The sequence below is a fragment of the Rhynchophorus ferrugineus genome, unplaced genomic scaffold, assembly GCF_030347505.1.
Source record: "Rhynchophorus ferrugineus isolate W39M unplaced genomic scaffold, kcgeb_rfMv2 rfM9, whole genome shotgun sequence".
In the NCBI taxonomy this organism is placed as follows: domain Eukaryota; kingdom Metazoa; phylum Arthropoda; class Insecta; order Coleoptera; family Curculionidae; genus Rhynchophorus; species Rhynchophorus ferrugineus.
The window spans coordinates 19,728,249-19,753,474 of record NW_027472588.1 but is presented as its reverse complement, the minus strand read 5'-3'; the positions used below and the strand labels follow the sequence as shown (position 1 = coordinate 19,753,474).

The 25,226-nt window shown below is 30.7% G+C and overlaps 2 protein-coding genes across 2 annotated transcripts in view; one reads left to right on the top strand and one right to left on the bottom strand.

Moving 5' to 3' along the window:
* nudC (nuclear distribution C, dynein complex regulator) overlaps nucleotides 1-25,226 on the bottom strand; it is a 300,536-nt gene that overhangs the window by 249,890 nt on the left and 25,420 nt on the right. The gene's annotated exons all lie outside the window — the stretch shown is intronic.
* The window catches only part of LOC143202340 (uncharacterized), a 32,596-nt gene continuing 23,693 nt past the window's right edge, over nucleotides 16,324-25,226 (top strand). The window contains exon 1 of the mRNA XM_076413805.1: nucleotides 16,324-16,490. Within this exon, the coding sequence (XP_076269920.1) occupies nucleotides 16,461-16,490 (30 nt within the window). The 5' untranslated portion in view covers nucleotides 16,324-16,460. The remainder of the gene's footprint in view (nucleotides 16,491-25,226) is intronic.

Sequence of the window (25,226 nt, the reverse complement as noted above, 5' to 3'; positions counted from 1 at the left end):
AGCGAAGTGTAGTGTATTACGAGTTGTTAAAACCAAATGAAACTGTTACTGCAGATGTATTACTCCAAAAAGAACAGCAACAGAGACTAATAGCGTTCGCCCATAACGGAACGATGATTGGATTGCTGACAAACCAGAAGGATGGAAAAACGTTGTAGAGAATTACGGAAAATATTTTGAATAACATATAACATTTCAATTTTTCTTAATAAATATCCTGTTAAAGTAAAAAATCATAAAAATAAATGCAAGCACCTAATACTTTCTCATTGTATTTTTAGTTCAGTTCAAGACCAATGACCTATACTGCTACAAGTTAGGTTTGGGGGAAGATAACGAACCATAACAAAAGCTGGCCATTATAAAATCCGACAATTTAAGGTTTTTTGCATACCTTATAACAGTATATGTAATATAATACATACTTACTAATACAATTTTTTAAATTAACTGCAATTTCACAGTTATTTATACGACAGTAGCTTTATCTGAAGTAATATCATCATCCCATTGTTCGTTGTTATTTTGAAATGATCACAATTCGCATACTAAGTATTGCGGACAAATACAGCTGAACTATTAAAGGCTGTTGCCTCGTGCATAAACACATTATTTCGGGAAAAGGTGGGTGTGTTTAATATTGTAGACAAATTAAATTGATTTCTTTCCAAACTCCAACGTATATTTGCTGTTAAAATACAGTTGGAGAATAATATAAATATAATAGGCAGTAATTAATAGGAAATTTACAGTAACGTATATAGTTAAAAATGAAATTACATTGTAAAACATTAAGTGAGTCAACAAGATCAGTATTGAGCCGCGTGGGAGACAAAATGAGTATAGGAATTGGATGATGCGGAATTAGAAGCGTTGCTGAATGCTGGAGCAATTCTTAGATACCCCTCAAGGAATACAAGGAATACACATTTTATGAATCCGCAGGTTTATTTTTTTTTAATTATTTATGAGGTTGGTTGGTGCTAGTCTTTGCTGACTAACTTACAATTTGTCTTTGTAATAGATGAAAACTAGGTATATATCTAGGAGGTCTAGCTCCATGAATCCTGACTTACTCTCTAGTCTGATAATGTTTAAGTTTTAGCACTGCCATTCTTTCTATTAAATGCACCTCACTACATTACCATTACCCAATATCAAATGGTTTCGTTCTTTTGGACATGTCTGTTCTGGTATTTCATCCAAGAGCTGTAATACTTTGATATTAACGTTAGAATGTCTCCTTGCGATTCTTCTTAATTTTCCTGAGTGACAGTCGGTGCCTAAAGATCTCCGTGTTGGTAATTAGTCATATATTATCTGAGTACGAATGTAGTTCTTAGAATTTTGTTTTGGAAATCTTATATCATATTTACATTGCTTTTCGGAAAACATATCTATCATTAAATTTCATAAAGATATTAATACTTGCTTGTATAATAGATTTTTTATATACTGATAATAATTGTAATTTTTTTCCATTAACCATTACATTTTCCTATATTTAAACTCCAGTTCTTTTCCTTTCGTCTTAACATATTCCTGCCAGCGAACTTTTTCATCAAAAGTAATTCCGATACACTTAATATTGTTGATATATGGAATGATTGTGCGGTTTGATTATAGATAAACTACACATACACATACTTACTTTGCTTAATATTTATTTTCCATATTTGGGTCCAATTATTTATATTGTCACTGGTCTGTTGTAATTCTCAGGTTGCTCCTTGGATATTGTCACTGAACCCGAGAAACGCAGTATCATCCGCAAATGTAGCCATAATAATATTTTCATTTTGTGGTATCACATGTATACAGTAAATAAAAAAATTACCCCAATACAGTTCCTTGCTTTAGCTTCATTATTACAGATTTATTATATTTTTATTACATCTACATAGTAAGTTTTTAATAATTAAGTGTGTTACTTCGGTAACATTTCCTATAGCTTATTGCAACCTCATTAAAGACTTGTGCTACATCTAAAAATAAGTTCAATATCTTTATAGCTTTTTTCAATGACATCTGTGAATGTATGCACTCGATCCATTGTTGAATGTATGTTGATAAACTAAAACTGGTGTGTTGATACTGATTTCTTCTTTCTACAATAAGTTTATCTGATCTTAGTCTTATCCTAATATATCTGCACCTGACAGATGGTGAACATAAAGACACGGACAAAAATAACGGCGGTTTTTAATTTAATATTTGTTTTATCTTAATATTATATTCAAATTATCAATTGTACTAAACTTAAAGTCCTAATGTTTTAATGATCTTTAGACTACAGAATAACGAACTAGGACCACCCCAAAGCAGACAGCTTGTTCATTTCAACAGTTCGTCACAACGATCAAATAATAATTCGGAGAAATTCTGGTTAAATCCGACATGACTTTATGTTTTCTTAAGCTTTAAACATGACATGTCAGGTATATCCTTTATCAAACAACCATAAAAGAATATTCATAATTCGATGAAATAAATATATTGAGATTTTGAAATAACATTTTAAATAACCTGTGTCAATCAAAACATCATTAATTAATATATTTATCGCATGTTTGCTATAATAACAATTACTACTAAATCATTTATAAACATATTCAACAATGTCTGGAAAATATCTAACAATAACAACTTAATTAATTATACAGTATACTTTTGCAATTCATTATCATTGTATTAAATTTTCTCGCAAATAAATTTGAAGTACACCGGAGTAGAATCTTCTAATTTCTAATGATTTGTGCTGTTGTATTATTGATTATTTCTGGATCTGTTTCACTGATTGATCGTGGCATCTTGCTATGTCAAGTTTAGAATATCCATGAGTGATGAATGATCTGTGAGTGATGTTACAATCTATTGTTATATATTTGAGGAAGTTCTATCTAAAATTATAACACATTTGAAGTTATAGTCGAGATGGTTGCTATTTATATTTCTGGCCTTTGCAGTACTATGTAATGTTAGACGTTTTCATTCGAAATTCAGGATTGTAGAATATGAGCTTTTACAGAACATTGTGTGATTTGAGCGTTATTTGTGTTGTTTATAGTAACTTGAAAAGTACACACAATCACTTACACTTCGGTTCAAATAATTAGCTAAAACTGAATTAATGGACCATTGGCAGAGCATGCCTGATTTCGCGCTCAGTAATGGTCAACCATTTTCGGCAATTTAGCAATTAGTGGTGCACTGTTTTCCACAAGCATTTTAGCAACCCTCGTATAAAGCGACTGAAACCCACATTTTTAACGTTATCTTACATAATTAATATTATTTCAATGTCTGGTTATTAAAAGAAACATTTTAGCAACGTTTAGTACCGAAGTACTCAACAAAATAACATCGTCAAATGATTGATAATAAAAAATAAATAACAAAACAAACTAATGAAAACATTAAATAATTACCAACGAACTGGCTGTTTTTATTAAACAATTGTTTAAATTACGACTAGTCAGAGGACAAAAACATTATTACATTGTATTTATCCTTTCTAGCAATCAATTATTTTTATTTGACAATTCTGCAAAATGTTAGGAGTGCGGTTTAATACAAAAAGTCTTGAAAACTTAACGAAGAATTTAAAACTAATGTTTTTATTTATGTTTTTTATACTTCAAACCATAAAGATAAATCTTGTCTATCTTCTCAATAAGTCAATATTAAATTACTAGTTAAGTTTATAAATAGTACATATATAATTTATAAATTTCTAAGGTGTACGTTATATGAGTAATAAAATATTTGAATAATAAATTCGAAATATTTGAATTCCATAGATTATTTTCTAAAATATTTTTTATTGAATTAGAAACTACATAGGGCAGGGTTATGTATGCTGTAGCATATCGATCAAAGACCTTCATGACTTTAAATTGGTACTTTTTTATTTAAATTTACCTTCAAACACAACGAAAGTGAATTTGAATGTAAGTGACCGGTCAATGTAAACAAAAAATCTGACATCAACTCAAAAAAAACCAGGTCATAATATTATAACTGGACAAGTACCTTATAAATCAAATCTATACATATCCAGCAGGTGTGGTATAGCCAATTCTGAAACCTATATGAACCTAGAATATGGAATCCAATTATGGCAATATTCCGCGAAAAATTACATTAATAAAATACACATTGTAGATGCACCCATATACTAAAGATTAGTTACACCGAGACCTTAGATATCAACTGTTACTTAGGAAAGGAAATTAAGAAAATCTCAATTGTTAAATTAATACATGAACATTATTACTATATAGACATATACCTAAATAAATGTGACTGAATTTCGTTGATCAAGCTTTTTATTTCATCTCGAATTACAGGGATAGTTATTGGCCTAAACTTTTAACTATATATAACCCCATGAAAATAAATCCAAGTGGCGTTGAGTCACATAATTTAGGTGGGCCAGTCTTTTCACGGAACATATACATTGTTTTAAAAGAACCGTACATCTGTTTACGTATGCCAGTCGGGCCATAACAGTACTTTTAAACCGTATAACCAAAACGGTTAATAGGTACCACCTACTACCCTGTACATATTAAAAAAAAAAGGAAAATCCCTTGAATTTAATTAATTTTTATGATATCTCTTATTATGTAGGCTCAGTACAATCTTAATTACAAATTAATTTATTACTATTTTTCATTTGTATTTGAATCAATCAATCAATCATTTGAATAAATACTTCAGTACATATTTCCTATATTTAAATTAACTGACGTTAATAATAACACTCCTATATTTTATACAAGTTCTTGTGGTTTCGTTTGCTTATCCCTTTATCCCAATGGTGGTATTTCGTTGGTGGGATTCAGTAACCTTATTTCATGGTTAAGACGAAATCTAGGATAATTTCGTAAATCCATTTGATTATCATGCAGTTGCAGAAGTGTATAAGCTTTAGTATGGACTGAAAAATCTATCTTATTGATTTTAAATTAAGTTGGGAGTATCTTTCGACTATACAGTATATATAGTTTTTTAGTTGTTCAAAAAAAAGTATAAACTGATTTTCTGTTATTAAGCTATATTTTTATTGGTGTAAGTAGTAGTATATAACTGTTAATACTATTGTTTTGTTGTTGGCGGAGTACAGCAGATATATGACTAATTCTAAAACACAGCCATGCGGTATTCCAGGCCAAATAGGTTTGGATGCTGAGAATGTTCCTTTATGCTATCAGCTTTCTTTCAAAAATCCGGGCGAATTATACTTAATTAATGAAAAGTTTCAGAACGGAAAAGAACTGTTTAATGAAACAAAATGAAATCGTGTCATAATTATAATTTTAATATTAATAATAATTGTGATTTTATCAGCATGGCAATACGTTACATTGCCATACCATGAGAAATTGGAAGTTTGCTGAGAGATGATATTGTATCATAATGTCCGTATGTGAGAGACCCTGATTGGTAAGTAAATGAGGGTAATTGATATTCGTACATCATTAAAATACACAAAAAAACACCATAAAATATTTTCATAACAGATGATCTAAATTAGTCGTTCCCATATCAGTGACCAATACTTCGAAAACAAATAAATTGAATACCACGATAACTTGATGGACAATTAAAGTAATATTACTAGTTAAACACAACACTTTTCGTTCTCTTTAAAGTAATACCTTGTTAGGTGCCAGTGTTTTTCCAGTACATGAAACAATAACGTTAATTCTTAGATTCGATTTTAGTCATCTCATCAACATGAAACGATTATACCGGGGCGGTTTTTTTCAGTTTAGTTCAGTTGGTATAAAAACCAAATATACGATCCAATGGCGTGTAAGAAAGCATGTTATCATGCTGATAACATCAAGAGTTTTCGGCCCATAATAACAGCTTAATAAGTTAAATAGCTTTGTGCATAATGCTCACATCATCGTTGTCGACTATTTGATTCAGCAGAAGTACTTTGTAGGGAACAACAAAATTTGACACAGTAGTTTTACAGTAGTACATCAACAATAAACTTATTATAATCTCATTTTAACTTTAACTATCATGGAATTCTACATAACATTAAAACAAAACAAATGATCTTAGCAGTAAGATAGCGATTAATGTCAATGTCATTCTGCAATTTCTAGGCCTCACATTAAAGTAATTTTGACATTCCAGTCTAAAATATTGCGAAACATTGTTGATAAGGCATATCATATATTTACACTGAAAGCGAATATTTAAACATAGGAATAGTTATAACAAAGACAGGATTAATAGGACGGATAATAAGATGCCAAACATTCATGTTGAATGTAACATTCAATCATTGTTGACTTGCTGAACTTTGCTCATCTATATATCTATATAAGTCCTCACATACAATTTTTAAACAATTAATAATATACTATTTATAATGATAATCGAACGTTAAAGAACAAGGACGTGAATTTCTTATAACAACATTGACCTCTAGTGACCAAACAATACTTCAAATTCTAAAGAAATATGTGACCCAAAGTATATAACATTACATCGTTATTTTATATAATTATGATAGAAAATTGTTATTTCGCTTATTCGGCCAATTCGAGGACTTTGCATCTTGGACTTAAAATATGTTTGGACCTGATATAGCGCAAGCGATATGGCCCTGGTTATTCGAAAAATAAGTATGTTTAATCTAGCTGCCAGGTGTGATGAATAGATTGTTTAAAAGTAAAGGTTTCACTTCTTTATGTTAAAATAAAAGTGCGTTTTAAATTCTACATGTTTCATCACTTGACAACAGATAGATCCACTTGTAATATATTGTCAACAGTGATAATATATTTTATTATAATAGTATAACGATATTGTATCTCTTTGAAAAACAATTTATTACACTAAAATTACAATTAATAATAATTAAGGGCTACCAGTGGAATTGAAGCTTGAAAAGAAATTTATAATAAATTTATAAAATAAATAAGCAAATAAAAGCTTTGTAAAAGTTGACGTACTGAAAACATTAACAGACAAAAAGAAACATGTTGATGTCAAATATGGCTAATTTCAAAAACAGCATTGAAATATTCAATTATTCTCATAGTATTGATGTATGTCTCTAAAAGTCCTTCAATGTACCTATAGATTCTTCTCTTATAAATTAATTTTTAATATAGTATTATCTATGTAGTTTTCATACTCCAAATATGTACAATAGTGTCTGCACAGTACCAATACCCATTCCTTATATATTCTTATCAAATGTACATGCTTACACGTTATATTTTTTTAATAATCACTAGAAACCATGATATTAATTAGTGTCGGCAACTGACCGAACTGAAATCAACTCAACTATTTAATAATTGACTACTTTTTACTATCGACTGTTTCAGTCACTATTTTTGGTTCGACTGACCTTACTAATTTTTACGAGTGACTGTTTCAGTCGCTATTTTCGGTGCAACTGATTTTGTTACTATTTACTATCGACTGTTTCAGTTGTGTACTTTTAGTGACTATTTTAGGTCCTTCACAAAAATGTACACAATTTATGCTTACATAGATTTATATTCAATATATATAATTTTATGATTTTTTTGGTAATTCACTTGTAAATAACAATATACTGTATATTAATATAGCAGCATTTTGGAACGATATTTTTCAAGATTGTTAATGTAACAGGGTAAAAAGATTGAAATTATGAATGATAAATAGTAAAATACTTTTGACGACTGTTTTTATGGCAATAATAGGTAATATTTCGATTACTGTCTCGATTTTTGTTAAAAAATATTTCAGTTCAATAATAAATAAAGAATTTACTTTATTTAAAAAAACTCTAGTAGTTATTGTGCGATAATTTTTAATTATGTCATGAATTAGCTTTTTTCTATGATTAGGTATATGTTTAATTTTGATTTAGTACTTATGGTTATTGTACATCTTTAGTTTTTGAGTTTTGTTTAAGTTTTATTGTATTGTGTATATTTAATATAGTATATTATTTGAAAATAGCAATTAACATATTAAAATACGAGAATAAACATTTGTGGGGTATTTTTCCATTCCATAGAAAAATTCCAATCCATCCACAGAACATAAAAGATAAAGGTATATAAATAAAACAATTGCAAATATTAGCAAATACTAGATATATAATTTATATAAAGATTATTATAGCAATTCTACTTCGTTTTAAATGAAATTATTAATTGCATGTTAATGGTATTCATTAATAATTTTTTTCTTTTCTTTTTTAAAGTTAGTAAGTGAGGGAATATGTATGTTTTATATGTGTGTTTTAATAATTTTAACTTCACTAAAGCAAAGGATAAGAATTACATTAACGTAATGCGCATGCGCAAAACGAGCCAATCGGATACTGCATCTTCTTTACTTCCATGTAGCTTCTATAAAAATATTGTTACAACATGCTCTCTTACTAATCACTTTTATAAATTAGTTCCACGAAAACTTATACATTTAAAAAAATAAGGACGAAAAATGCTCTAACTGGGTAGCTAGGTATAAAAACTATTTGATGGTATGGATGTACTTGACTATTTATGTCTATTGTCTATGTATGATTATGACTATTTGTAATAGTGATTGTCTAGTCAACAATATAAAATCTAATAAGGAACAATTATTCCAGTAGCGCCGGTAATCAGGCTGATTATGATCGGATAGCTTCAGGGATGATCTCTAAGTTGGTCACTAAGCCAATTCGATAGGTTTAATACCGAGGACTGTGGTTAGGAGCCCATGTTAAGCGGTATGTCCAATCCAGATAAATCCAAGTTGGCAATAAGGAGACGCAAACATTTTCTTAAAAAAATTTTTTCACTAGCTTCACTTCAAGCAGAGCATGTTAAATATCTTGGTATGCATTTACATCGACGCCTAACCTGGAAGAAGCACATACTCTCTAAACGGAAACAACTGGGACTAAAACTATATCAAATGTATTGGCTCATTGGGCGCAAATCCAAGTTATCATTAGATAACAAGGTATTGGTGTATGAGTCTATACTCAAGCCCATTTGGACATATGGAATTCAACTATGGGGTACCGCTAGCAAATCTAAATAACCATCATTCAACGGTCCCAAAATAAGGTGTTGCGTGCCATTGTTGATGCTCCGTACTATATTTCAAATAAAGTGATACAACGCGATATTCCTCTAGAACCTATAACGAGTGTAATTCAACGTGTTTGTGTGAAGCATTTCGAAAGATTGTCAGTGCATCCCAATGTACTCGCTAATCAGCTAAATATGCGACGTGATAGTGAAGTGCGTAGACTAAAACGTTTAACACCACCTGATCTGATTACTGGACATATGTAGACTTTAGAATAAGCATTAGAATAAGACTAATTAATTAAGATAATATTTTATACAGAAGATTACTTAATGAAGTGATTTTCTACATGCCATGTATATATAATATAGACAGAAGAAATACTTACTGCCAATAGGGCAGATTGTGGGCTCACGAAGAGTAATAAAAAAAAACTAGCTTCACTTTAGCTCACCCGCCGTAATGCTCATAACTAGCTTTATCTGAGTGCCGCTTATTTAGATTCTTCTATTCACACTATTCTTGAAAATTATCAGTTAACGCTTTAGTAAATATATATTTTTTTATTAAACACATAAATCAATATATTCAAAAAGAAAAATTAATAGTAATAACAGAGCTTAAATTTGCAATAAAAATATAGCATACCTAGTAAAATTAAAAGATGATCTAATGAAGTTTTAGTTAATGGAGTCGTTACGCAGGTTTTATATATAATAAATAAAAATAACAGTAACAAAAAGTTACGGAGACCACCCACTGCCCTATGCCAATTAAGAGAAAATATACGGGAAACCCCTTGACTCTAATTGATGCCAACTTCGCTAATAGATCGACGAAAACAGGTAGCCAATACCTTAATTTAATAAATAAATCATCCTTCATGGATTATGTATTTCATCAGATCGATATTGAACCATTTTTTTACGCGTACGAGACTACTGTCTTGATTCATTGACCTCGCGAATATATCTAATCAATCTACTCGCATTAAATGAAGACAACATTCTAAATTAGTTTATGATCGAAAATATTTGATCCTTTTCAAAGGCTGACATAGCTACCGGAAGATACGTTAATACAAGAAGTAGATACCATAATTCCATGCATGGGTACTACTAGGCCAGAAGCTGTGAAATGTCAACAGTAATTGTTTCTCTACACTATTTAATTCCTAGCGGGGCCACTTCACTCGTATGACTTACAGCTCTTAAACGAATGATATAATAAAGGCGCTAGCTGGCATTTTTTTTGATGACTCCTAATTATATGTGGAACATCTGTTCAATAAAATCGTAAAAAAAAACAAAATATAAATAATCATTTATGTTTGAGAAAAATATTAACTGCTCTTTCGGTGTCACAAATTAATTCTCAATATTTAAATAAAGATATTTCTCTGCCTAGGGCAATAGAAAAAGTGCAAGTGGCAGTCAACAAAATCTACAAATGGACAAAAGATTGGAAACTTCAACTTAATAGCTCCAAATCTGTCCACATTAATTTTGCATTAAGGCGAAATAATAAAAACTTAATTATATCACTCAATGGACGCCCGATTCCTCAAGCAGAATCAGCAAAATACCTTGGAATCCATCTTGACGGTAGATTAAATTGGAAGCATCACGTTAGACAAAACACATTAGAACCAAAATAAAACAACTATACTGGTTAGTCGGAAGATACTCTCAACTTGATCTAAAATCAAAGAGGCTGATCTATAATACAATTATAAAGCCAATTTGGACCTATGGGGTGCAAATATGGGGTTGCACTAAAAATTCAAATCCACTAGTCATACAGCGCTGTCAAAACAAGGTTCTTCGATTGATTACCAATGCCTATCGCTATGTAACCAATGAAGAACTGCACGATGACCTGGAAATCAAATGGATTTGCGAAGTTGTGCAGGATTTCGCCTTGAAACACGAAAGAAGATTACTATATCATTCTAATGTGGAAGCAATACAACTGCTGGACAGCGCACAGGATGTCAGGAGATTGAAACGAACAAAACCATACGAACTTGTGTGAACATTTAGTGTGTATTATTAGTGTAAACTATAGCTATAAGTTAATAATTAATAAATAATTATAATTTTATAATTGAGGAATACATACTGATGTATTTTCTCGCACTCATCTTGCTTGTTCATTAATCCAAGCACATAGGAAAACTAGTAATAAATTAATTGTAATAATAATAATAATTAAGATTGTACTAAGCGTATCTAATAAAGATGTTATAAATAAAAAAAATATTTAAATTGTTTAGGTATAATGGTCGCTGAAGCCTTGCTAGAATTGGAAACGCATTGGAACCGGCGATGAAACATGAGTACACAAATTTGACATGCAAATTGCGTTATTGCTGGTCCTTTTTGATATTGTTGTCGTCCAACTTCCTGAAGTAACGTCGATAATTTCGCACAGTAACAATTTCGTTCGGTTTTATCAGTAATACATTACATATTTCTGATCCCCTGAATACTTGTATTGCGCTTCGGTGGTAATATGGATGGTTCTCCTGAACTAATTCATAACTTTTACGCTTGGCATTGTCTTAGCAGATCCTCTTTTCTTCATCATCAGTTACATACGTAAGATATTAATACCCATAATAGAAGAAACGAATCTGATCCCCTACTAATATTTGAATTTAGAGAAAAAATACTCGACCATTCAGCCCATAGAATCACAAGTTCTATTGAAAATTCACTAGAAGAAGGAAAAATATGTTCCACTGTTAGTCTTCGATGTTTCTTAGTCTTTCGACAAAGCGTGATACGAGGGCTTATTTTATGAACTGAACCTGAGTCTACCGCAACAATATGTACAGCTTCTACAGTGTTTATTATCAAAAAGACATTTTAGAATTAAGCAAGAAGATGTTTATTATGAACTAAAATAAATCAGAGCAAGGGTTCCACAAGTACCGTAATACATAGTGCACATACCAGTGATATTCCAAATTGGGAAAATTAAACAATAGCAAGTTTTACTGATGACATTACTGTTATTGCCGTAGGAAAGGATTATGAAGATGCTGCTGGGAAAGTGCAAACCCTCATTGATAGAATGAGCACATAGTAGTAAGTCTGTACATGTAAATTTGCCAATAAATAGATGCAATACTTATTAAAATAAACAATATCCATATCCCTTTTGCTGACTCAACTAAGTATCTGGGATTGACCTTAGACGCTAGATTCCGCTGAAAAGGGCATGTCAAATAGAAACGAGAAGAGCTTAATATTAAATTGAAGAAAATATATTAGAAGAAACTACTTGAGAGGAAATCCAAGTTTACACATAACAAATTGCTCCTATATAAATAAACATTGAAATCCGCTTAGAGTTATGGAATTTAACTTCGGGATTGTGCCAGCAAGAGCAACATGCAACTGACGCCGCGTTTCAGAAATAAAGCACTAGAAAACATCGTTGATGAGTGCTGATACTGCATCCATCGAGACCTTCAAATGGATGATACTGTAGACCAAACTGTGGACGAATTTGCTAGTAGAACAAAGGTTACTCAACCAGGTGTTAAAATTATACAGCACTTATTGTTCTGAAAATAAAATATTCAGATTGTGTCAGATTCAGAAAAACGTGTCTTTGCCACTTAATGCATACAATAATATAATTTAATAACTGAACTAAACATTTAATATTTTGATTAGAAACAGAATATTACAGGATCAATACCTAATTTACTTTCTTCACTATGACTAAAAAAGCATACTTACCAAAACATGTCAACAATTGTTTCACGGAATAAAATCGGTAACACTTACCTGAAACAAACAAATATAAAATAATATAAGAAGTATAGTCTTAATCTCTTAAAATTCTCACATTTACAAGTGTGTAATTTTCTTTTTTAAGGCTATCGTTGATCAGTAATTTTGATATGAAAACCAAAAAACGTTTGGGCTAACCACAAAGAGCAAATTTGGTAATTTTAAATAAAGTTTGTTTTTGGGGAGATTTAGCCCCTTCTGATTTTTAATTCTTTTCACGTATCATAACTTCTTTGGTGCGATATAATTTTCATCAAACTGTGCGATAATACCGATAATATAATTTTCCAGAGATAGACAAATTAGAGATCGAAGTACTATACAATAGCAACAAATAATTAATCAGATATAACAATATAATATTGCATAACATAACAAGATGTGATTCAACAAATAATTGGTTCGTGTGTTTTTCTGACTAGTTACTTTAATACTTGAATTTTACAAAAGAATTAACTGTTAACAAGATTACAAGTTAATTTACCATATTAGTTAATTAAAGGTTAAGGTCCAACAAGTTAGGGTGAAGTTCATTTATTAACGTCGAAATCTCCGGACCGAAAATGAGCAAAGCAATTCTGACAATAGCGTTTGCTTATGTATTAATTAGTATGAACACCACACAATTCTCGACGAGCTTGAGCTGTGTTTTTGGGAAATAAAAAAACAAAATATAACGAAAATAATTTTCTCCAAAATATTTTTCTGAATTCAATAAAACACTAAATATCATAATATTGAACAATATATAACATCGTGTACTTTTGTGTAATTCTACTGACCTTAGCGAATCTAATCTTAAATTATAAAGAAATATATGACTCAAAATATGTCACAACAATGTTTCCATGTTATGCAACTATTATTACTTATTTTAAGAAATATAACATACTTGTTTATTTAAATTGCTTTTTATAGTAAATATTATTTTTCTATTATTTATTTACAAATTATTAAGAATTACTTGTATAATTATAATATAGCCGTATATAATAATAGTGTTTAATTTGTTGTTTATTCATGCTGATACTGATAGCATAAACAAACAATCCAGTACGAAAAAGACTCAACAAGTTGCAGAAAATTATGGGAAATATTTTAAATATTTTTTAAAGGTACTAATATAGTAACTTAAAATAGGTACTTATCTAGGAAGACATATTGGCTCTTTTTAGCATCTAATAAAATAAGAATTAGTAGCACTTTCCGTGTTATTACTATTTAATGCGCTTCACTACATAAAATCACACGGTTTGGTTCTCTTGAGTCTGCGTCCGGAGTGTTTGAAGGTAGATGCGACTGGAGTTTTTCCTGATCTCTTGTCGTGAATCTCTTCATTTGCTCTATGATAGTTAGAATCTGAGGCTCTCGGTATAAGTAATTGTTCCTATAGTATCTAGATCCATCCACAGTACTTCTCAGGACTTTATTCTAAATAATTGTATTATGTTGATATTACTTCATGCAGGACATTCTCATAACTAAATTCCGTACGTTCTTAAAGATTATCAATGTAGTTTTTTGTATTTTATGTCGAATTTTTTCTTTGTTCTCTTTTATATGTTCTTTCCTATGAAATTTTGCATCAGGATTCGTCAGAGCCTCATCAGACTTTGGTTTTCAAGGTACTCAGCATTTTTGCTGTATGGGATAATTATTAATATATACATATTTATTGGTCTATAAACAGTTTGATTGTAGATGAATTCTATAAGCACTTATTTACTCTCGTTGACTTATATTTGCCATATCTGAAGAACAAACAGGACAGGACCCAAATCACTGCCTTTTGGTAAACCTGCATTCGTTTCATTGTTGATTAAGATTCTTTTCTAACTCCTGGATGATATATAGCAGTTTAAAAGTTCGACGTATTGCATCAGTAAAATTTTATGGAGTTCACATCCGAGTTCCTTACGCCAGACTTTATCGAATACATACGCTACGTCTAATAATATAGCTGAGAATGAGCTGAGAATTAATTGTTCAATGTTTGGTCATAAATCCAAATTGATGTCCAGGTATGAGATTGAATGAGATGTAAGGGTATAAGGTTCGTCAATCTATTCTATATATTAACACGAAAATGCACATGACAATTAAATATACTGTTTATATTTTACATTATTTCCTAAAAAATTTTTTCCACCTTTCTAGCAACATTGCTGTGCCGAATGCTGATGAAAGCCTTTCGAAACCATGTGCCAGCCAAGCCATGCTACTCGATATGAACAAGTGGTAATCAGAATGTGCTATATCTGGTAAATACCCTGGATGTGGCAAAACTCATTGGCGCTGCAACACTATATCCTTCACAAATTTTGCAAATTATGGTCGAGCATTGTCATGTAAGAGGATAACCTTCTTTTTGGATCCTTTTTCAATAATACGTCGTTGGATTGACATCGATAGACATCTACAATATCACATCTGCATCATTCGGTTTTAGCCGGTTTTTTTTTTCGTAATACTCTTGCCGATCCTATCGCGACCTATCATGACCTTTTGCGCTTGAAATGGTATATCCGCTTTTCATCAGCAGTCACAATCCATTACGGAAAACACCTCTTGTTTTGTCTGGCAAGCAATGAATTGTGTAGTACCCATTTTCCCTTTTTTTCCTTTAATTTCAGCTATTTTCATTTTCTCTTTCCATGGATCTTTCCTACGGTACATAAATGTCTGGAACATATTGACCAACTACTAAGCTACCTGAAAGTTCCTTAACTATTTGAACCTTTCAAAGTTTTCGTACAATAAGTTTAATTTATTCTCGCCAAATTTGTTAGCACCCCTTAATCATTAATTATCTGTAACTGATATCAAAATCGTTACTTTTCAATCGTTGAAATCAAAATTAAAAATTGGGATGACGGCGCAGAATCATTATAAGTCTTTAAATTGTTTGTGTCTGATGAGCCCTAGTAGCAGAATTTTGCAAATTGAAAAGTGTTATTTTATACATAAACCATGGAGTTTTTTTACATTGATACTTCGCATTTTTACCAATAGATATCGCTGATAAAAATACACGCAAGCACCCAATAGTACTTTGAATAGATTGAATTAAAAATATTTGTATAAAACATCATTAATGATCATATTGAAAGGAATTAATTATGTTGCTAGATTAGTTTTATTTTTATGCTAAATAGCTATGACTATCTCCATCCATAATTAATAACTGAAAAAAAAACAATCCGGTTCCTGCTGGAAAATCGCGATTTTACCGGGACCCACGCAACGCGCACCGCCAGCGAAATCCCCGCAGATGGCGGTACCGAACCCGGAGCCTCGACCGGTCGGTCCACGTGCCCGTTGCTGCATCTGCACGTCCTCCGGTGCACGAAGTTATTTAAGCGGTACCCCGTACTCGGCGGACTTAGTAACGGCAGCAGCTTTCGCGCCGAACGAGCGCCAGAGCGTTGTAAACGTTAACGAACGCGTGCACCAGGGAGTCGCAGAGAGTGGTGTGTTGTGGATGATATCTGAGGATTAAATCGGCAAAATTGAAGAGAACCACCTTCGAACAGAGGAAGAAAGAACGATCGATTATCTGATTTTAACCGCCGATAGAAATTAGCCGACGAATCGCCGAAGATGGATAATCAGAGCTTTGTCCCAGATAACGTAAGTTAAACCCCAGAGGATCCGTCTCCGATTTATTTTAAAATAAATAAAATTCAATAAATCATTAATTTTTATTTATTTCAAAACGCGAAACCACATTATTTACAACAGACAGCCAACAAAAATAGTTAAATTATTATAAAAATATTTAAAACATATTTATTTAATAAATAATAAATTAATATACATAAAAATTAAGCATACAAAAAGTAACAACTAATCACCAATAACATCAATATCTAGAAATATTTATTGTAAATATTTTACGTATATTATAAATTCTTTATTATTGCTTTCTTACTTAAAGGAAAAATATATACAAAAAATGGATGATCTCTGAAATAACAGACACTGGAAAAAATAAATGTAACTATAACGCCATAATCATCAATTATAATAAACTAGAAAAACTTATTATACATACTTTACGAATTTCATAAATAATGTATTATTGCTTTTTTAATTAAAGGAAAAATATGTACAAAAAATCAATAATCTGTAATAAAATTGCAACAACACTATAATCATCAATAATAATTATTATTTAGAAATACTTTATTTGAAGAAAACTATATACAAAAAATATCGATAATCAACAATAAAAATAATTGAAATAACAGGTACTGAAAAAAAAATTAAACTCCTACAGCAATATGAAGAAATACCATCATTCAAATCAATCTATATGTTAATATTTATGTTACAAATACTACAAGCCATTAAAATTAATGTTTACTTGTTATTTAACTAGCTGAATTAATGTCTGTATCCGTGTGAATGAAATATAATTGAATACTTGTTAGAAATGCTACAACTCTTTCTGTTTTATACTTGAAGACATTTACTTAAGTTTCGTAGATAGTAGTAGAAATAATTTAACTTGGCATCCAAATTAATTAAGGTCAAAAATCACCGGTAAACTACAAATTTTCGATAAAAATCGTATAAATCATCAACCAAAACCATTCCAAATAATTAGTTATGTTTACTTAGCCAGAACCAAAATTCAATTAATTACATTTAGTTTTTGTTTACTTAAAAAATGCTGCAGTAATATAAATAGAAAGAAACCCCGTTAAATGTAACTGAAAAAAAAAGGAAACAATCGACTTAATCCAAGGTTCTCCACGTCAGAAACCGAATCCACTTGTTCCAGACGCTGCTGCTGCTACAATTCCTGCAACTTTTTGAACCGTATTTTAATTCGGCTGCGCGTAGCGTAACCTTAATGGTTTCGAATGTTTATAAATAAAACCTGATTCAGTTTACTTTCTCTCGACATTCTAAAACAGTTTAATGGCGATATAATGTTTAAATAATTGTAATAAAAAAAGACAACGATAATAGTAAAATATATTTGGGTTGGTTTATGATAAAGCTTCGATTTTTTTTTTAACTGAGAAAGTAGTTTATTCAAAATGAAATGGAAGAAAATAATTATTAAAAATACAGTCCATCACTAGATAGGAATTTTTCCCACCAGTCGATGTAATTAATTTATTGACAATTAATTTTCGAAATTACAGTTTCGAGAGACCTTTCAATATCGAAGCAAAAGCAAAAAGTGTCTCTCGGAGTATCTCGACAGTTTTACTACAATGTTAATTTAATTATTCCAAATCAAAGTAGTTACACTATTTTAACTCGAACAAATTCACAGTAGATATTTCGCTTTTAAATGATTTTCTTGGTGATGGTTCGCCAAAAGATTTTTCATCATCACGATAATCCTGCATAAAAATCACTTCATTCATCATCACTGAAGCAGCAAGTTGTTTCTTTATTTATCACTACCAAAAGATCTGGGTGTTTTTTGTTATACATAAGTACAACCAATTATTTTGGGACACGAAAAATCGTCTTATTTAAAATATGTAAAGTTTCAATATTTTTGCCCAGAGTAAAACTAAACTGCAATTTCTTCATATCAAGATAGTAAAGTATTCGCCACACAATATAATAAGTATGGTTGATGGATAAGAAATTTAAACCTTAATTAATAACCTTCATTTTTATTAAGGACCTTGCAACCATTAACCATTTTTTCTAAACAACAAAGGAGTAAATATTAATATCCATTTAGTATGTTACAGGTCAGGTTATATATGAAGCAACAAATTTCAATATCATTACCTTTAAATCTACTTTGAATTGTAGTCTTTTTAAAAGCATCTGAATATAACATGATGAGACTGAATCTGTTTGAAAAAATCGCTAGTTCTATACTGAAGAACACAATAATTATTAACGATATAGTACAGTAAAATTACATCCCCAGACATTAATTCTCGCAACATGTGAAATATGGCTCATAAATAACGGCGATAGTTGACTAAGTAAACCACATTAAAACCTAGAATATCGCCTAAAAACGACCTGTATCTAATTTCGCTACAGCAACAATTCCATGCCATTTTTCCATTGCATAAACGTCTTTGTGATACGGGATCTACCTCGAGCGCTTAATGCAAATGCCGCGTTTCGATCTTATGTAATGCTGTTAACCACATACCAGAATTTGTTCAACGGCGATTATAGTTTTATGAAATAATTATTACCGGAGGTACGTAATGCCGTGAATTTTCCGAAACTAGACAAATGTTTGTGATGGTTTCGCGGTTGATACCCGGCCGTGGGTTTACCTTAATTTTCTTCACGCAGCGTCGTAAATATTTGCATTTCTATTTTAAGCATGACTGTTTATCGAAACGGTTTTACCATTCGTTTCTGTGAGGATATTTGCGGATTTCGAATATAGATAAACATCGCCTAGACCGTGTATTACATACTCGGCAATTGTTACGTAAAAATCATTACAATATATGTTATAGGAAGTTGGTAAAATATCACACGTTACACAATACGAACTTGTCTGTTCTGAAAATTGAAGGTAAATCTAATAATATTAAATGAGCAACTCTTACATTTTTAGTAGATGTTTGCATGTATTCAGATCATTTTTTCACTTTAAAAATGTATATTTTGGGAAAAACTGACACAATATATAATAATTAAAATATTTTCTATAATATCCTACAATTTTCTACAGTTCTACAGTGTGAAAATTATATAGTTAGTATGGCAGCAATCAAATAGTCGATCAGTTCTCGCACTTCTTCAGCATTTCAAAATCTATATCGATTTGAATAAATTTGCCTCCTTTCTGATCTTTCCTATAGCACGCAAATATCTAGACGTATTTGATCATCTGCTAAACTATATGAAAATACTTTTGGTTTTCCATTGTTTGCCATTCTTGTTGAACTATGCCACCATTATTAATAAAGTCGTCCAAATAAAGGTATCTACCGGTTAATGTCTTATCTTCCAATAAATGTATTTATATTTACGTTTCTTTTTTTTTCCTTCTCAGTTTAAACAGATAAAAAAAAAGAAAAGGTAACGTTGTGACAAATGTCGTTCATTTATCAGTGTTTTATTTTAAATATTTTTTAAAATTTATAGTGTTTAAATACTGCCTAAAAATCACTAATCACTCCCAGGCAAGTATGATAAGTGAGTAATAAGCAATCCTACTTTCTTCCTTCCTTCCTACACTGTATTAGAGCTTATTGAATATAATTTCTTACCCTGTTTTAAAATTTCAAATAATCTGCGGTCAATTTTAATTTTTAAAACCGTACTTTTAAAAATGTTATTTTGAAAAGTGGAAGATTCATAAATATTAAAATAATGAGTTAATAGTATTAAACAAACTAGTATAGTATTACAAATATGAGTAATTTTTTAATAATATTAACTTAAAATTTAATTAAAATTAAAATACCGCGTCACTAAAACATTTATATCTCCGACAATTATTTAAATTTTGAAAAATTCTAAATTTTGAAATTTTGAAAAGAACAGATTAATTTAAAGTGTTAAGGTTTGAGACTATGAAAAAAAAATGATTTTTTCGAATTTATAGACCAGAATACAGCTTTAAAATGAATCATCATCCAAATACAATAAAAACAATACACAATAATAATCATTACTTGAAATTACTGAACTTTATATCACAGAATATCATTGATCATATCACAGAATAATATTAGTTAATGTTATACTATTCAATGATTAATTCTTTTTGGCCTTCATTCAGCATTTTTATTAATTCAAAACTCAAATAAAGAATTTTTTAGTTATAGATTTTATATATAACAGTGAACTCAAACTATTTATTGACTTTGGCATTTTCAATCGGAATAATCACAAATATTAAGCAGCATTTTGAAATTTATCAAAACAAGGAAAGCGCCAAAACAACGTTTGCCAGCTTATAATCTTTAATTATTATTACTATTGTGTTGAAGAACTTTGTGGACATTTGACAACCAGACGAATTTTACCGGCTGGTTCGGTTACATGTTCGAATGCATCACACAGCATAGTATCTCTTTTTCACAAGAATAAAATGAGAAGGAAAAATACGATCTGATTTTAAATCGAATTTTGTACATCCGTAATCAAAATTCGCTACAACTGAAAATCACCACAAATATTTGCTGTTTTTTATTCTAAAATAAACGACGTAACAGTCAGTAATAACTGACATTATTGTAAAAATAATTGATACAAAAAGCAATAAAACTAATATCTTTAATTTAAATTTACCTAAATAGTTTATATTAGCGTCACGAAAAAAATACAACAAAACATATATTCGAAGATTTTAAAGAACTACGTACATTTTATATTAATTTAAAATACAATATATTAGCTGTGCTACTAGGACAAATTAAAATATATGAAATAAATACCAATTATAACCAAACTACATGAAAATATTTAAAAAATCATTAGATTAAATTTTTGTTGTTCGAGTCTTAACATGTCAAAACAATGAAACAGTAAAAGCTTTTTAAATAATAAAAATAGGCACCAGACGACAATCGCTCGTTGTAATGGTTCGGTTGCACCACGCTACTGTTGGATCGGTCCCGATAGGACGTCAGGTGTCGCCCAACATTGGGCGCGTCTAGTCTGAGCCCATTTCAAATCGGTTTTTATCGAACATTTATCTAAACGAACGAGCAGGTCCGAGAACAGAACAAAAGAACGCCTAAAATTTTGAAGGTTGTCCAAATGGCAATCCTTATCGAACAGAAATAAGAAAGAAACAATGACGGCGTTTCGCAACTGTCAATGTCCGCCTATTCTTACCCTCAACTCCGCGGCCCCGATAATTAAAAACCTGGCAGAGATCTCGAGACAGGGGAGCATTGTTGCTGCGTCCGCTTTATTATCGACAATTAAAAATAACGAAGGTAAATTATCTAACTCGAGGCGAGAAGTGGGTTACTGGCGCTCGAAATCCATAACGACGTAACGTAATCGAAAGTGATTTTGGCGTGCGTTTCTGTCTCACCACTATGGCACCAGTTTTCGTCTTAATATAAACAGAACTTGACCTAGAAATGCAGAAATTGCTCCGAAAAATTTCACTCCGCATCATATGATCGGAATATCTGAAATGTTTGGCGACGCGTGCTGCCCGCTACCTGTTGCACAGTCGCCTTGACATCTCACAGATTTCTTTCTTAAGTGTTTCTTCGACATATTACATAAATTTGACGAAAAATATCGGTAAAAGCAAATATACTGAGGACGAAAATATACTGAAGTATAATGTCATCAAAGACAAAATTAAATTACTTAACGCACCACTAGTGACAGATTACAAGAATTAACAGATTACATAAACAAAGAACAAGAAAAACTAATACTACCAGTAGCTAATACGCAAAAAAGCCAAGCAAAAAAGCTTTAGCCTCCCAAAAAACTGACAATTTCAACACTGAATACAAACTTGCTTCAACCCGAGCTAAACTCGAAGAACCACGTTTATAATATTTCTTATTTTGATTTCTCCTCTTATTTTGGTTCAGGGTCCTGGACTTTGATGGGCAAATGAGCCTCATACATAACGATTAAAGGATGATTAAGTATTTATGTTATAAACTTGAGTATAGGTTAAAATTGACAGTTGATCTAAGAGTCTGATATATTACCCTACCTGCAATAAAATTAATGGATTAGCCCAGAGAGAACCTAAGATCAATGGGGCATTTTACAAGGAAAAGAAAATAGTTCGATTGCCAATAGCTCCGAATTTACTCAAAGTGTCCACAAAAGCATCGCAAATTCAAAGTATAACGCCATCAAAGACAAAATTAAATTACTTAAAACACCATTAGCCACAGAGTACAAGAATTTAAGAATACCGAAACTTAAGAAACCATTAGACCAACGATTGTAACCATTTTGCTTTCGCATAGTATTTATTAATCTTTGATTTCTTTATTAAATATATTTAATTTACTTAATATTTTCTCATGATATCAGACAAAAACATCTGATATACTTTGTCGCAATATCCAAGCTTCAGATAAATACAGAAGACCTGTTAAAATAACTGCTCGAAAAAGCCGGATATTAATCTCGATTGAAATATTTTGCTACTTCCATATGCACCATCATAGACAAGCGGATTGTTCGCGGACAACCGGGCGAAGCTCCTGAATGTGGATCTATTCGGCTTATTATTTCAACTATAGATACCATTTTTTTCTCTTGTATTACCGATCTCCATTGGATAGTTTTAAGATTTACAGTTGCACGTAGTATTTTCCTGTGCAATATGAACTATATGGTAAAGAATATCCGAAGCATTAACATCTCATCAACGAATATAACATGATCACCAACAAAAATAAAAAAGGTGATAACATCTAAGATTTTACCTCAAATGGTGGTACCAGATATTTGTAAATATAATTCATACAAACTATAAATAATCAAACAATTAAATGTCATGTTAATTGCTCTTAAAAGCACTTACTCAACAAAGAACATTCTTGGTTAGTTTTTCACCAGTTTTAATCACATCGTCACATCAGGTTTGTGTTTACCAGTTCTTCAAAACTAAATCACTAAATCTAAATTTAAAAAATTTTGAAAATATTTAACAGGTCTCTAAGGAGACATGGCCACTATACCAAGTAGTAGCAAAACAATAGGTTTACAAATGTAGTTGCAACAATACTAAATTTTTAAAGCTAATGTCAATATTAGTGCTAATTGACGAAATATGTGTTAAAAGTTATAAAATATTCGGCATTCGTATTTCTAAATTAATATGAATAATGATTCTAGTATTTTCAACTAGGTTTATAATCATGAACTAAACTGATACTAAATAATGATGATGTTAAGATTTTAAATCATATTTGTATAAAATAAAACATTATTTGGACAAAAACCAGAGTAATATTATTTCAAAAAGCTCCGAAACTAAGACAAATCAGAACATACGAAAGTATTTTACTTAATAATATTTTTTCGAATCATAAACAAAATGCGAAATATGTCATTATTTCGAAAATAGTTTAATGAAATTTTTATTAAAACAGTCACAGTCCTGTCCTGTTCAACTCTGGTCTAAAACCATAAACGAGAAGAAATAAATTTAATAAATAACTTTATATACATAAATCACTTCATTACAACTTAATAGGACATGCAGCTGATACAAACAGTAGTTTCTAGTAAGCAGAAACGTACCAATGAATCAGTCGTACCCAAAGTTACGTAACGACTGGCCATTGTCAGTCCGAAAACATAACCACATTCGAAGTTACGCCAAAATTCCCGGTAATACGACAAATCGAAAAATTGCTTTCGGTTCTCTGAGTCACGCTGGTTGCCCGCTCACTACGGTTCAATCGATTCACTATCTGATATCGATCATTATCGGGCTATAACTCTTAAGGTTTAGAAAAAAATCATCTAAACTATTAGGAAAGTTCGATTATGTTTACCGTCTTTCGTCATACCATTAACCATTACCGAATACCAATTAATAATGAATGAATCACTTTACACGCGTTTGTTCCATTGTTGGAGAATTTGGTACGGTGTGGTATATAAAATATTGGCCAGATCAGTTACTCATTGATGATACAAATATCAATGGGTGCGAAAATGAAGTTCAACAAACACAAAAAATCATAAGTAAATAAATAAGCTCGACAATAGTACTCAATTAGAATTTCCAACTTTCCTTTTTCCCACGACAATCCCGCTAGGCATCACCATTTCCCATTTCTATTACCTCGATAGAAAGCTAATTTAACTGATGCATTATATAATGATGTCGCCAAAACTTTGAATAAACACCGTACAAGTACATCGTGCTTTTCTGCATGATTATCCATTTCATCTTTAATGACGATTACCTAAGAAACCTGAAAAAATACAGCGGGATAGTTCAATATCAGAATTCAAGGTCGAATATAAATATATACATATGGATTTTCTCGTAAAAATCGAATAAGGTTGTTTGTTACAACGAAAAACGGAAAAAAAACGTGTTGTAATTTGCTTCATTCACTTATTATTAGTTAAGTTGTTATATAATCACGACCACCGTGTTAAGTAATAGAAAAAGAAATGTGCTCAACCGCACGCAGGATTAATTAAATACTTCCATTTCTCTGTGGTACAAAAAATGTCACGACATGCAATTATTTATAGAAAATTAGATAATTAATAGAATACAGTTAAATTGAACTAAATGGTTTACAACAGAAACTTGATGAAACTTATGAACAATTTTAAACAAAACAAACAAAACTTAATAATTTTTAGATCACTAAGAATGTACACTAAGTTCGGAAAATGAAAGGATTTTTATGTGTACACCAGATCTATCCATTAAAAAGTAATCTATTA